At 41.8% G+C, this 16336-nt stretch overlaps 1 protein-coding gene across 1 annotated transcript; it reads right to left on the bottom strand.

Moving 5' to 3' along the window:
• Positions 1 to 2534: 2534 nt before the first annotated feature.
• Positions 2535 to 14577, bottom strand: hs3st3b1a (heparan sulfate (glucosamine) 3-O-sulfotransferase 3B1a). Its single transcript, XM_069148991.1, has 2 exons — positions 13821 to 14577; positions 2535 to 4364 (listed from the first exon to the last, which is right to left on the bottom strand). The coding sequence occupies exons 1-2, from the start codon at positions 14312 to 14314 to the stop codon at positions 3746 to 3748; spliced, it is 1113 nt and encodes a 370-aa protein (XP_069005092.1). The 5' UTR covers positions 14315 to 14577; the 3' UTR covers positions 2535 to 3745.
• Positions 14578 to 16336: the final 1759 nt, after the last annotated feature.

Raw genomic sequence — 16336 nt, 5'->3', positions numbered from 1 at the left:
GTTACGTAAATGAAGTTGGTCCCACACAAAGTTCAGAAGCCTTTTTCGAAGAGGGATTATAGTTGGATTAGCTATGTCAGCACATGGATGTCAACTCCAAGTCTACTGTCTCAGATTAATGCTAGCCCTTCCTATCGGATTAGGATTAGGGTTTGGACAATGCATAATAAAAGATTAAGGGCCAGAGAGGAAGGCAATTGTTTTATTAAGCTCAGAAACAAAGTTTACCCTCGAATAATTATCTCCTTGTTCTTTTCTTTCTGGTTTTGGGGGCTCTGTAGGTTTCACACATTTTACTTTTGTCCTGGAGATAATGCTTTTTTGTGCTTGGACATTAGTACCTCCAGTATTTAAAAAAAAGTTTCTGCAGAATCGAAACAAACTCAACTGAGCATTTGCTGTTCTTTTTTTTCTTTGGATTCTCTCTGGTTGTTGTGTTGATTAAAATGTTAAAAAATATTTTCATAACACATTAAAAACTAAAAGTGCAGGCTGATGGTTTAAAATGAATGTACTATCTTGTTCGGTCGTCTCATGCTGTTAAACCTTGTGAAATGGCGCACTCAATTTATGTGTAAGTGAAAAGGTCAGCCATCCAAATATTACACAAAAAAAAAGAAGTAACAAAAGCTCATTTAATACCTACAACATGTATACATTTTCTACTCTGTGTAGGATTTAACAAATTACAGCTTTCTGTCAGTAATAATTTTTAGTCCAGAAAATAGCACTGTCGGATCAGAGATGTCGGTATTACATTTTTCTCATTTTTGGCTAGTTTTGGATGTATTTTAGCCTGATGCGTCTCGGGGCGACTTGGTGGAGAACTGTCACCTCTCTTCAAACCAGATGGAGCCTTTCTATGTGGAGTTTGCCTGCTCTCCCGGTGCCTGACTGGATTATTGTGGGCGCTCTGGCTGCCTCCCACAGTCCAAAGACATCCAGGTTAGGTTAATTGGCAGCTCCAAACTGCGCATAGGAGTGAGCATGTTTATCTAACTGGTGGCCTGTCCAGGGTGTGCCTTGCCTCTTACCTAATGTCAGCTTTGATAGTCTCCAGTCCCCCCCCCCCCCCCCCCCCCCCCCCACACACACACACACACAACCAACTAAAGGATATGTGGGTATAGTTGATATAAACTGAGGCATGAGCCACGTACCTGATTTATTTTAGCCTGGCACGTCCATCCATGTCATTCCCTCTTCACTCTTTCTCTAAACTTTTGCTTATGTCACATAACAGCTAAATTATGGATCTCAGTGATTTTGAAGAATTTGACTAAAGTACTGAATCACCGACTTGAAAGGAAAGACTCAGCCCAAAATTGTGCCAAATGTGGAGTGAATGAATAACTTGCAATCATCTCTGCAGGCACAGACCAAACATGTTAGTCAATTCTTGCATGACTGACATCTTGGCATATTATGAAGACTTTTCATTGACATCCTAATGAGACTGGAGTTCATCCTTTTGCCTCCACCCAACCTCTAAATTTCTGTTCATCAACTCTTTAAACCAAAGTCTGCTGTTGTGTGATGTTTTATTTTCTTTCACTTTTATTCAAGAGTTCTGCTTCTATTCCCCAGTGGCAGCTGCCAAGTGGATGTTTGAAGTCACTTAATTCTCAGGGCTGCCAGGTGTCTATTTTCCTTGTCTTCCCAACCTTCAAACAATCACAGCCTCCCTTACAACAGCCTGGAGGGATTTGTGCTAACAGCAATTCCCCAGTTGGGAGCCTAGCAATTACAGCACCCCTCCTCTATCCCTTTAATTGCAAAGGGAGCTGCTTCCTGGGTGATCAGACTGCTTGCCTGCCACCAGGGAGACTGGCTTCATCACCTCTGGCAGCCTCAGGTAAATGAGGGTGTTTTACTGGAAAGTAAAATAAAGGTTGTTTGTTAATAGAGCGAGGTGATTCATATCTCTCTTGAACCATAACTTTTGGTCTGAGGTAAGCTGTGCTGTATGATGGATGGGGCAGATGGCTTGAAGCAAGTTCACAGACAACCTGTAGTGCTGGCATAAAGTATGACGTCCCTATTGACACAACATATTTTTGGAACAAAAAGAAATATGCTCAACAGACTGTATTTCTTTGGCTGGATTATACAATCAGCAGCAACATCAGCTCTACTTGTGCTTCAGGACATGGCTCACAAACAAATTATGGAGTGTGGACTATTAAATCTCGCCCAGCGACATTACTGAACGGCGGTCTTTTTCATTTGTCACCTCTCCAGATGAGAAACCTGACACTTTGTTATGTACTTGTGGGGGTCATGGCAACAGGACCCTCTGTGGTGGCAGTGGGAGGCTGAGACAGCTAAAAGTACTTAACAGTGCTGTGCTAATTAGCCCGTTCGCGCAATAATGTGCAAGATGGTAAATTAGACACAGCAGTACACTTTGCCTTAAGGGATCCAGAAATCTATACAGGTAATGTGGGGGTAGTGCATTAGTAAGTGGAGACACATTTGTAATATCTGGCAGTTTTTCTGACAACGAAGCAAATACAAAGATCATGGAGACTGCATTACTTGATTTGGGTAAAACAGATTTATTTCGTACTTCATAAAAATGACACGATTGCACCGTTTAATTAGTCAAACCTGCTTCATTTCAATGTCTGTAAAGCAATGCATACAGCAGAATAGTGCGGCTACAACATCAAGGTTGCAGTACATCATTATGGAATGACGCTGAATGATGATAAATTAATGTTTGGCTGAATAAAACTCAACCGTAAATAAAATTCAAATGAGGAATTTTGAGAGGCCGGGTTTGTTTTAATTCTCCTCTAGTATCACTGAAAGTAGAAAAGGTAATGCTCATTTTCTCTCTAGCAGCTGAAGTATCGTGGGAAAGGGCATAATTAGTCTAGTATCACTTGCATTAAAAAAGAGTGATCAATGAGAGCAATTTCAGCACAGATCAATAAATGTGACCGAGTTATACGACTTTTCATATGAATCATTTTTCTGTTTAAGCATAATAAAGCCTGGGCAGCAGCTCTTTGGAAAATGGATAAAAACATCCCAAAAAAGTATAATGACAGGACTCTATTGGATCCTCATCAACATTCCTTTGTAAAAGCGGTATAAATAGTGGTTAAGTCGGTAACATTGCAGTGGAAATTTATATTCTTATATTAACTTGAATTTGGCTCGAGGGTCAACCATAAACTTACTGCCATGAATGGATCGATGTTTTATTGCAATGCTCGAGAGATCAAGGCAGTGCCATCACTCAGGTCTAATTGACATGATGAGGAGCTATTACTGTATTGATCCACCTGGCTAGTTGCACTGGATCAGCTGAAGCCCTTATCGACCTGACTAAGTGGGCCCACAGACCTCTGAGGGTCAGGCAGATGTAAAGGGGTTATTACCACTTGTTGGTCGAGTTTGATCTCAATCAGCTCAAGGTGAGGCAAGAGCCAAAAAAACCTTCCTGGTAAAAAAATTAAATTAAAAAAGGATACTGAGCCTGCTCGTAATACGTGTAGAAACACTGTGCTTTTAGAAAAATCTTTATGTGTCATGAGAATTTAAACCATGAATGAAACTGGTTAGGCAGCTTAGTGAGTTAATATAACAATAAATTATCATAAAATAGACTTCTGAGCTTTTTACACACCACCAAATACTGTACATACACTGTATACCAATATCTCCAGAACGATCAAATTATATTTAAAAAGAACACAAAAAAGGGACCAGCATGAGTCTGTCATCATGTTCCCTCTCAGTCCCAGCCAAAGTCATGACCAGTCATCTGATAAAACTTGCTATTAAACGGTTTGTAAAAGTTCCTTAGCCTCTGCACCACCTCGGGGTCAATGTTCGGATGGGTCCTGCCTTTGGTTTTACCCAAGCAGTGTGGCTTGCTGTTCCCCTCAGGTCTCTTAAGGCAGGGGAAGCCTTTTGCTGGGTTAAAGTGGAAATGTCTCTCCGTGACGACCCTTTTGAGTCCAAGAAAGTCCTGGACACGAGCCATCTCACCTGCGGGGTCGGTAATGAGACGCTCTCCGCTAACAAACAGCAGCTGCTCCGTGGGGAAGTGCTGGAGCCAGCGCTCGAGGTGCTTGGCGTACATGCCGATTTGAACAGCGCTCCATGTGGTGTCGATCAGACCCGCTGACATGTTCTTGAAGGTCAGGCTCTCGAAAGAGGGGATGTCCGGCTTCTTGGAGCGTGTCTGAGTGTAGTCTGAGATGGCTCGTGTGACAGGATCCCGGACGACTATGATCAGCTTTGTGTCTTTAGACATGGTGTAAATTCGAGCAGGGACCTCCTTGGTGACATAGTAGCTGGGGGTCTTCTCCATGGTCAGCTGGCCCTCTGATGACTTGGGCATCAACTCCCTGCAAGTGACACAAATAAAGTTATTTAAATATGTTCTGCAGACAGCATATGGCACAAATATCCAACCCCGCACCGCTGAATATTTCGTTTTTCTTTGTAATGCCACCACTTTTGAAAGCCAGCAACTTCCAAAAGTGCCCATAATCGAAGATGAGATTAACACTGACACAGTCTTTCCACGGCAGGTTTAAAAATACTGTCAGTAGCTAGCCATTCATCATCAAGAAGACAATTGTAGACATCATGAGCTGCATTAACCAAGTTTGTGAATGTACCCAAAGTGACAGGGACTGGTAGGTAGAGCAGGAGTCCCATCAATCATCTGTGATTGCGTGTGAACACAATACACAGTTCACGACATGTTCTGAATACAAACCTTGAAGGAAGACATTCAGCTCTTGTTGCTGCATTTAATCTACTTTAAGAACTAAATCCTCTTTTAAACGCCACAATCCTGGCATTGAAATATTCCCCACATTCATGACATTATATAAATGATGGTTTTAGCTATGAATTGGCAGTTCTATGCTTTTTAATGTAATGCACCTTTCTCCTCAGATATGACAGTAATTTTTGTGTGAATTGTGAAGATTTGGTGCTTTACATTCCTTTGGAGAAAATGCAGGAAATACTTGGGAGCTGTCTATTCCCATAACTGCATATTCTTCTTGACCCCAGATGGTTCTGGTTGATCATAATATAGCCTGTTAACTGCAACCCTGACTGGATAATGGCTAAAGTGAGCCAAGGGGGATTAGGGCTAAGACAAACACGCTAAAGCATTAGAGGCTGGTTGGCTGCCTCGTTGGCCAACTGAGTGGCTGGCTTGTCTCTGGAGAGAGCAGGGAGAGAGAGATACGTGGCCACGGCAATGAGAGTCAATGGCAAGTATTTAATCTAAGAGACATAGAAAAAAACAAAAACCCAGTTGCATAAGGTGTGGAAGCAATAAAATACTACAGTACATCCGAGTGAAAGTATACCCCAATATTGTAACAATATACAGTTTAATCCAGTTTAACAGCACCTCAGAAAGCAGACTAACAAATTGCAAGAGTTGACTCAACAGTGTCTCAAAAATGTGTAATTGCAGAGTGGTAGCATTACTTACACAGATATTTGCATTTAATAGCGGAGGTGCTTGTGTATTTAGGATGGGCATTTATAAAGGTATACATTTATTCATTAGTTACCTTAAACTAATATTTTGGTTCCTGTACACCTCCGTCACAATTGAGATGTCATGCTGATTTGACAAATGTCGTGAATTGAGCGCAGTGTGCAGATATCTCGTTTTCTGCTGCACGTGAGAAAGAAATATAAGCCGTTGTAAAATGTCCCGCATTGACAAGCATCAGCTCCCGACATACTTCATGTGGGTTTACGTCAGTCGAAATGTAAATCTTCAGTTGTTTCAGTATCTGGTATATTCTCAGGTTTTGATAGTGACGGGTTGATCCAAATCAAACAACGAGAAAGCCGAGGAAGCCGTGTCATTAAAGTGATTACTATAATTTCCAACCATCTGTTGATACAGACACTCGGAGCTTCAATACCCCTCGTCAAACCGAACAGCTTTCATCTTACAAATTTATGTGGCGGAAGCGAGCAGAAAATGGTCGGCACAATTTTTGCTGTGCAGAGCACTGGCAGAGGAGGAGAGCTTTAGTGATCGCGCAGGCGTTACCTATATCTTATTACTGCCAAACAAACACACGAGGGTATCTCTTCCTTATGCAGTTTCATCACTAACATCACCTGCTCTTTCCTTCCAGTCTACGGAGGCCCGAGGTCTTACACATTTATCGCACTTTCCTGGCGCCTCAGCCACCATTGTACGTGGTGGAAAAACCCCAAAAGTAATCAAGGTAATAGGTATGAGAGACACAAACAACTCTATCGCAACCCCTCCCCTTCCCCCCCACCACCACCCACCCCCTGCAATTATCTCCTGCATCTCTTGGATACACACAGGCGAAGTGCTGCAGGGCTTTCTCGGAGCCTCAAGGGACCCAAAAAAAACGTACTACCAATCAAACTTTCCACTTAGTCAACGAGGAAAACAATCTGCGTGAGCAGAACAGAACATGCATTATTCATCTCGGCACAGATAGAGCAGGAGAACATCTCTGACTGAGCACAGAGGGAGAGGGTCGCCTTAAGGGGGGCAGATGTAGCAAGCTTTCACGATTTGTTCTGCTTAATAAACAATGTCGCCTGGAACCAATAGGTTTTAGTGCACCCTCATCTATCAATCAGCCATGCAAAGGTATCGTCGTTCAGCTTCGAGACAAAAAAACAAACAAAAAAGCAAGTCCCTTCTCTCAAACTGAGCCACGACGTACTGACTTTTGCCCCTTATGTATTTTGCATGTTCCTATTGGACTTCATAAAGCTACAAACGCTGCTTTACTTCCGAGTGGGATTCAAATGTACCTTTAAAGCTGTGGAGTGTGGCGTCTTAAGCTTTGAAGACTTTACCTATAATTGGTGCACTAAAAATAAATCTATACTGATGTTGAGCATCCTTTGCCCTCTCACTTAAACTCGCAGGAGGACAGCAGGAATCGGGAGATAACGGGGACGGGGGAAGGAGTAAATACAGGATTAGATGGAATCGGGTGCACCGTAAGAGGATGGAGGCTGCATAGGTCAACTCCCCCTGCCTAAGTTGCCCGCTGCCCCCTCAGATGCTGCGTCTGCGTTTTCCTGCCTCAATAGTACTACCTGCAGACAGATATTAATCCTGGAGGTGGTGTGTTGTGTAATTTGCCTGTGTTTTGTCTGCCGGGCAGTCAGGTGTGTCCATTAAACTACCGGCTGGGGAGTTTGAAAGCTGGTGCCTTGTTTACATTGCTTTCAGGAAGCAGGTTCAAAGGTAGGAATTTACTGCGTGCAGCTTCGTGCTCAGCTGCTCACTGATGCCCTCTGTAATGAGTTCACCAAAGTAAGGAACAAGAACAGAGCAGAAAACTGCAGGACAATTTTTGGTTTCCTGCAGTAGCCTGCTTGACTGACTCTAATTGGCATCTATATTTCAGCTTCTCAGACCTCCGTGACAAGGGACAGCTCCAGGAAAAAAAAAACGAAAAAAAACCCTCAGTATTATCTAATGCCATGATGAGTTCTCATCTTACCCTGCAGCTCTGAGAGTGGTTGTGCCACCCTATTCCCAAAGACAGGATGAGAGGTGGTGGTATGCAGCCACTTGGAATAATCAGACCGATTTACTGGAGACAAGTTCCAGACAGAAATCAAAGAGGGAAGCATAGTTTAGGGGAGGTGTTCTCCAGCCCCTGCAGCCCATCTTATCAGGCATGGGAAAGTCATCGCCATCACACTTTACACAAATGACCTTCTTATATGACGTTGAACAGCATTCGGCCTCTCGGCAGCATTCCTGAACAACAATGACAGCGCAGAGAATGACTTTTTTTTCTCCTACCCTTCTGCCGTTATTCCTGTCAGTATGCAGAACTGAAGGCCACCTGGCTGTCTGTGGAAACGAGCCCATTTCGAAGAGAGGGGGAGGAAAAGCAGGAGAAACAGTGCGCGAGACATTCTGGCTTCGCGTTAACACAACAATTCTGACAGTCAGTTGTTTACAGTGCCAGCGAGCATTTTTAATCAGGGAGTTGATGCTGGAGAAAATGTAAACCAATAACTCTAAACTAATCTCAGTGGGTGCACTCCCTGTGGAAGTAATCGAACGGTTGTGAAGAAATATTTTTTGTTATCAAGTGCGTATGTTGTTGTTAAAGCTACTGTCTTCAAAAGATTATAGTTGAAGAGAGCCACAAACTCAAGTGAGTTTGTGCCTGTTTCAGTTATGGAACTTATTTTATAGATAAACAGCTAATTCTGTCAGAAATGTCGGTCATTAAGGAGCCAGAACATGTCACACTGACCGGGGAGCTCCTGCAGCAGTTGTAGATACCACAGTGGCAGTGCACCAACATCATTTTAGAAGGGAACAAGTTATTGTCCATGTACAGGTCTTTGCTGCATCTCTACAAAAACTGCATGTGTATTTGATATATTTGATGGGTAGGGCGGAAGGTTAGAAGTTCGAAAACTGAAAAAAGAAAATCAAGTGGAACCAGGGCTAAAAACCTAATGAAATAAAAAGGCAGACTTATCTTGAATTACAGGAATATGTGCTCATCAAGTTTCAAAAATCTTAACTGAAATATTAAATTAAAAAAAAGATGACTTTTCTTAATTAAGAAGGCCAACTAATGTAATCCTAACCCTGTTCATAAATTCTCAGATCAGAGCTAACTACTGAACGTTTTGGTCGTGACTGTCATGACAACGCTGGCATCAAACGGTTACTGCTTGTGCACCAACGTCATGAAAAACGTATATCCTTTCAAATAAAAGCACAGCACCAAAAATTCTGTACACTCCCCAATTTCACTCAACTTTTTTTTTTTTTTTTAAACGTGCAGACATCCACGACCCACTCAGAATGAGCCCATAACCCACTTTTGTGTCGGGAACCCCTGCTTTGGCGTACATTAGCCACTACTAGCATACTACACCCAACTCTCTAACCTAACTATACACAAGCACAAAGGAAATTCTGAATCGGAGTGACAAAGGTACTTCAGAGAAAAACTGAAAGATACCAGCGTTCAGCAAAGCAACAACTGTAGGCTACCACCGATAATAAATACTTGGTCTAAGGCCAGCAACACAAAAAATAATCAAGCTTTTGCAAGGTTTCTTGGAATAAACTCAGAGAAATTAGGAATGAACAAAAAAAAACTGAAACCGAAAGAAATAACCAAGGCCAAAAGAAATGAGAAAAGTTTTCTATAGTTCAGGTTCAGACATTTTATCTGACGTGTTATTGTTAAATTGTTGGATATATTCTAGATACAATGTCAAGGTAATATATTTGCGAAGAGTGAAAATTTGACAAATCAACTCGTAACATTGGTCAACTGCAGCTGGGAGTGTTGCAATGAAGAATTTTGATGAATACTGTTTTGTGTTGGAACATTAATAAAACAGTTAATACGTGACTGTAAGCAAGAAAAGCTTATGTTTAGTTAATATTGAGTTTATTTGAAGACGTCAGTACATGAAGACAACGTCTATTTATGATGTAAGAGTCTCAATTTAATGAAATGCATCCGGTCCATGTTTCTGACCTGTAGTGGTTGGAACAATTTGATAATTCCCCACAGATGCACGCTGGTCTGAGAGGATCAACAAAAGCAAACAAGACTTCAAAGAAGCAAAACAAAGATGGCTGAGGCAGACAGGTTCTCTCTAAAGTTGCTCTGACTTTCTGTCAAGGAGTCTCTGCAGTATAGAGAAAGGCAGAAGCAGGAAACAACAAATTCTCTCTGAAGATACTACAAAAGAGGCAGATGAGGAAGTCGACAACTCAAGGGGATATAATGGAGTGAGCTTTTTTTGTTTCAATGTTTTCAAAGTGCTGTAATAAGTGCTGCAGTTGGACAAATTGCCTCAAGGAAAAGCCCAGGGGGTTGTTGGAGCAAATTAAATCTGCAATCTTTACAATACTAATTGAAGTTGCACATTATTGATGATCTTGAAGATTTATTCCAACTTTTCAGAAGAGAAAATTCAATAGCATTTTGGTTTGCTTTTTGTAGCACATGAAGTTGTTTGAGTGCAAGGTGTCATGGTTTGTAAAAAAAAAAATGTTTGAAACAACAGCTAGTGTGTGTGAATTGCTTCTTTGAAGCATCTCATTGCAAACGCACATTCTCCCTCTTTTCCTGCCAGTGTGCTGACACATTAGTTTAAGCTGGGATATACCTTTACTGAGAGCTCTCTCACTCCTACCGGTTCCCCTGTGTCCTTGTAGCTCAAAGTGTCGAGTCAGCAAAAAAGCCACCAGTGGACGGAAATGAACCTACTCTTGGGAAACGGAACTTTTCACACAGAGATCTCTGAAAGTCAACTTTTGGACTAAAAAGCTTAAGCGTAGTATTTGAGGTTTTTTGGGGGCGGGGGAGGGGGGGCGAGAGGTTCCAATGAATGCTCTTTCTGATGAACTCCTGCTGGGCTTCGTCAAAGGGCACTTTCACCCTTCTGAACACATTTGCATACAAAGTGAAGGCAGAGAAAACATGTTTCACACTAATTGTCTGCTCTTTTATTGTCAGAGTTAATGCAGTCCTCAGGGGTTCTCCAGCATCCCCTTTCATTGAGCTCCATAGCGCAACAGTAAGAAAAGGCTCACTTTATATTTACTGCCCTCTATCTGCCACTGGCCTGCAGTAAGCTCCCCCGGGGCTCCGAGGAGGATTAGGCCGTCTTCTCTGACACCCGCAGTGAATTGGTAAGAAAGCTCTTCATTGTTCTATATATAGCACCTCCAGAAGAAAAACATGATTACAGCAATTAAGTCACATCTACTGTATAGCTTCTGTAAGCTTGATGTGAGAGTGCATTCAGTGGATGAGGAGTTAACCTGTCAAAAAGAGACCTATAGGAGGAAGTCAGAATTATGCTGTTGCTAAAGAAAGGAGGGGCCAAGGAGGAAGCCGTTCCCACGGCTTTTGGGAGTTGCCTCCTGTGCTCCGTGTGAGTAAGTGTGCACAATTGTCTGTCTGCTTCTCTTTTTCTGCCCAGTGGTGAAAACATGCTATATAGTGGTCGGTGCCCCGCTGTGCGAGGGCCTCTCCTCTATGTGGGGCTCCGGAGGGATGGACACAGCGGACCCTCCAGCAGGATGGACACACCAATCACAGCAGATAAATGGCGTGGGCACAACTCAATGCCACCACAGGAGCTGATAAGCCCACCCAGCAGACCGCTCCTCGCCCCAAGCTACTGCTCACCATTAGTCATGGGGCAATGAAGTGAAACATATGGCCAAACAAATCAGTGGACACCTTCTCTTGGCTTCAAAAAGGATGTGGCACTCAAAATTAGTAATTTATTAATGCTCCATATTGCGGCCGACAATGATGTGCTCCGCCTTAAAGCCAGACAAGTTTTCTGATTTTTTTTTTTTGAGCACCACTAAATGATCATTGAGGGCCGACTCGAGATGTCATGGCGTTCTGCGGCATGGGGTCATTTTGTGGCACGGCGATCTCACTTTGACAACTCAAGCCAAGTTGTTTTAATTAGCCTGATCGCCTCTCTGGGAAAAGAAGCCTTCATTATACCGTATGCGTCGTCAGGATCAAACAGTCCCCTTACTTTCACTCGCTGTGTGTTTAGTGTGTACCTGTCAGTGCCAACAAGAAGCTGGAACATCTCGGTTAAATAGAAACGCTTCCACGACTAATACTTTCTTACCGTTAGGATTTGATCTATCTTTAAAGATAGCATCTCCTATATGCATTACCTACATGTGGATTGTTAGCATGAAGACTATAATTAAAAAGTCTTCAAGCAAAGGACAATTTGAATTTGTTCCTGATGCTCAGTCTGTAGAGATGGACAAAAGACAGTCTTCGCAGGCTGATCATTCCAAAATGGCCTAAACCTGTCCGGAAATTCTTAAAGGAGCTTAAGCGAGAAGTCCTTTGAACAATGCTTCGCTTCCCCTATTGTAGCTCGATGGAGCCAGCTTTGAAACAGTGTCTAGATCCTTTGACATTGGCAGTTAATCCTTCGGCTCAGTCAAATGGACACCTGAAGGAGCAGCATCTCTTCCTATTGACAACGGGGTTTCTCTGATGTAAGGCCCTCCATGCAATGCCGTGCCATTAACGGGAACATGTTGGGTCCGTAAAATATCAATACTTCCAAGAATATTGTGTATTTTGTTTTCCACTAAGAGTAACAAGTTGCGTGATTGTGCAACTGAGTCAATGAAGAGCTTGCACACTGAGGCATGAGGACGACAGCTGCCAATACAATAAAAATGTTACATTACACAGTGGAGAAGGTGGAAGCAACTGCGGATCCGAGATGTCTGCCTTTGACAATGATATCTGCTTGGATTGAAGAACAAAACAGATTTAGCGCAACTGAATCAATACCCTGGAACTTCTTGAATCTTGAATCTCGCTCCTGAGCAGCTCCAGGCTGCTGAAGGATCACGGCATTATGTAACTTACTGAATCCTAACTGTAAAGCAAGGTTCTGCTCCTTTTGAGCTGCACCCAGAATTCAGGTCAAATCTAAACAGAAGCTCTACTTTATCTTTTGAGGGTTTTTTTTTTTTCTCCCTGGCGCCCCCACCCCCTCCCCGCCCCAGTCAGAAAGCCACGGAAAGTCGAGATCCAAGGACAGATGTAGAAAAATTCCAGGAAATCTCAGCGAAGGTCACGCAAACAAGCACACAATCGATTGTGCTTTGTAAATGAACATGACTGAGAGGAGCTGCCTGACATGTCAGCACAAGCCGAACAGTTGAGTCTTTATTGAAATGTGGATATGTATTTGTGCCAGCACATTTTAGTTTGATCACACTTTAGTTGTATAGCTGTACTGTTTATGTTTAAATGGCCCAATCAACAGTTTGTAGAATACGCTATCACCTGAGGCCCCACTTATCTTATCAGCCATGTTTTATTGTGTGGCCAAACCAATGGCTGAGTTTCAGTTTCATTTTATCAACAACAATATTCACTTTATACTGGGAATTCTTTTTTTTTTTTTTTTTCAGAAATAGATATCATGCATTACATCATTTTCTGTTTCTGTTTTGTTGTTTCAGTGCATTACCTCAGGCCTGAACCTAAAGTAATAATTAATAATTAAGTAATTAACATGACAAACTGTGAACACCGTTAATCTATGAATTTAAGGTCACCATCAGTTTACAGTCTTTTTAGAAACTGACATAAACTAATATAAATTCATTGCGCAGGTCAAAAGTAACTACACAATCTCTGTGTGTTATTTTTAATTCAAAATATTGATGTAATGGGGCAGGCTTGCTTGATTTTAATAGTAAAAAGAAATTACACTTATGTTGTTTTTCTCACTTGTTCACCTCTTACATTCTTATCTTTGTCCTCTCCCACCTAATTGACTTGCATATCATTTGATTTTTACAGCTGCTTATCTTCTTTTTGGCTAATGCAGAAATTGTTATCAGGCTAAACTACATGTCAAGATAAAAGTCGAAGGTTAGATGTGGATAGACTTTCAGAGGGAAGTCTTTATTTGTAATGCAGATTTGAATTTTGCCACAACCAAGGTTTTACTTTACTTTTTTTTATAGGCGTGTTATTTATGTGGCTAAATCTTACAATACAAAGTAAATAAAAGTTGGATGAATTGACAAGCTGTTCAAAATTTCTTTGGTAAGTCAGAGTCAACGACTCCCGTGAAATAAGTCACCGGACAGCCCCGGTAACGACGCTCTTAATTGAGGGCGTTAACTGGGCGCTTAAGAAGTCCACGTTCACATCAATAAAACAGGAACATGACGCTCGGCAGGTTTTCAGACTTTGTGTGCGTCTCCCTTTATGTTTTAATATTAGATCACGAGTATGAGTGCGATGTACCTGTACCACTCCAGCCCCTTGTCGTAGTTGCGGTCGAAGAAGTGCGGCTCCGCTCCCACCGCTCTGATGTCTGGATGCAGGCGCAGAAACTCCAGCAGCGCCCGCGTCCCTCCTTTCTTCACCCCGATGATGATCGCCTGGGGCAACTTTTTACTTTCCGACTCATTGAGGAAACCTGACATGGCATTATCATCCAACGCCTTCGCCTCGCCTCTAATTTCATCCCACTCGTCTGCTCTGCTGTCCAAATCGTTCTCGTTGTTCAGTAAGTCCCTGGACGCTCCTAAAGAGGACTCTTGATTGTCAGCCTCGGCATCGTTTTCGTGTCTGCTCACCGAGCCGTACGTCAGGTTTGGCACAGTTGAGCAGTAGCCAACACAGCAATATATCATGTACACCCAAAGGGACAGCATTATGAAGAACGCAAAGAGTTTGTTTTTCACGTGGGATGATGGCACAACATGTAGACTGTGTATAATCGAACTATATTCCATAGGACCGCCGTGAAAAAGTTATATTCCAGTTAACAGGCATCTTTGCAAAGCTGTCTCATTCCTGTGCCATGGCTCAAATCCTGGACAACCGGTGCGCAGTTTCCCCACGACACAAATTGTCGCCGAAAATGAAATTGAACTGACATACGTTCACTTCCTGCTTCAATTCTTTTTCTGTACCAGTTGAGTGAATATTCTAATTCTTAAAAGAAATCTGAAAAAAAAGCCAGTTGAGCGTTACGCGCGTCAGGGACTGAGTTTGTCTCCCATCACCGGCTCTCTGTGTGAGCGCTCACTCCCAAGCACCAAGTTATCTTCGCCAGGCAGCAGCGTCAAGCGTGCCAGAATATGAACAAATCACTTCCGGTGTGACCTTTCAAAGTACACCTGGTGATCATGTCGAGTTGTAAATTAACATGTTAAATTACGTTTAAACCCAGGATGAAAGAATAGGCTACATCACGCGTTGTATACATGATTTGTTTAATCAATATTTTTTTATTTTTATTTTAGACTGCAGGGTTTTCATATATGTACTCTTATCTTATCAACAAATCAGCCACACCATTAAGACCACTGCCAGGTGAAGCATAAAGTATAATATAACGACCCAACAATAAATCCTCCCTTCATTAGAATTATGAAATACAATTGTCAATCTGATTGAGAGTGGTGCTGATTTATTAAAATTATTAATTCATATTATTAATTTATTAAAATAATTTTACTAAAAGCTTTTGTCAACAATAGGCTACTTATATGCAATTCAACTAAAAAAAAAAAAAAACTGGGTTAATTGAGCCGATGTGCTTATATTAAAGCATATATTGAACAACTTTAGAAATAACTGTCAGTAATTCTTAAAATTAGGGTAACAACCCCATACATCTGTAACCTAACATACATATGTCTCTGTCGAGACAAAATTTCTCCTTAAATATGTATGTAAACATGAGGGTCTGTACTAAATACCTAAGCACATTACTTTTATTTTGATAGTTGTATTTCCGGTCTGGTTCTGTCATACCTTGTCTGCTCTGACAAAGAGTCTCAGACACTGAATGGTGAATGACTGCCAGAGGAGCTGAATAATCCCCCTGCAGCATGAACACACTGCAGCCTCCAATGTCAAACACTGGACAGCATCACAAAGTCTATCACAAAATGTGGCATGTTTTTATTTCCAATCAGGATGGAATGAACATGCGGGTAATGTATACCAGTATAAAGTTTCTAAATTTAAGAGCTTGAAATAAGTCACTGATCCAGTCTTTCATTTGGCACAATGCACAGGTTTTTACATCAACTCGAGCTCAATGGCAGGCTTATGTTTTGGATTTCCGTTGAAATGTGGATCACAATTTCTTCCTTTAGAATAAATAAATAAATACATAAAGAATACAGCTCCCACCATACATACTGACAACTCTGACCAGTTCTTGATTCTTGATCTTCATAAAGCGCCTAAAATCAGGATGAGTTGCAAAAATGATGGGAAACTCTGCTATTAACACTTTTAAGTAAATATTATATATTACATTATGACACATTTCTGTCATGAGACATTACACAAATCGGATGATTTGTGTAACAATTTAACCTGTTGTTACCAGCAGACAAATCAGGCAACACATTTACGTGTCACGGATCAGCTGTTGGTTAACAACCTCACACTTTTCCTGGCATCGTGTGGCCAACGGTTGAGTGAGTCAGATTTAATTGGCCTTGTGTAATTCCTAATTGCCCTCGTAATTTCCAAAAATTTGAACATGCAGTTGTACATAAACAAATGTGATCAGTGTATTTTAAGGATCCATAAAAGTTAATAATTTACTCTCGGTGATCCAGCCACTGCAGCCATCCTGTGACGATGATGTGTGATAACGGAGGACCAAAAGTTTGGTCTGTGTGCTTGTGCCAGCACCTCCTCTTGGTGAAGGGTCAAAGGCCTCCAGTCCCACTGCACCCCTGAGCTAGCAGAGGATTAGCAGGATTACCCCAGAGCTGCCATGTCAGTCAGAG

This window comes from Embiotoca jacksoni, unplaced genomic scaffold (genome assembly GCF_022577435.1).
Source record: "Embiotoca jacksoni isolate LCO1_2020_lvr unplaced genomic scaffold, fEmbJac1.0.p SCAF_15, whole genome shotgun sequence".
NCBI classification, from domain to species: Eukaryota; Metazoa; Chordata; class Actinopteri; family Embiotocidae; genus Embiotoca; species Embiotoca jacksoni.
This window is presented reverse-complemented; position numbering and strand designations above follow the sequence as displayed.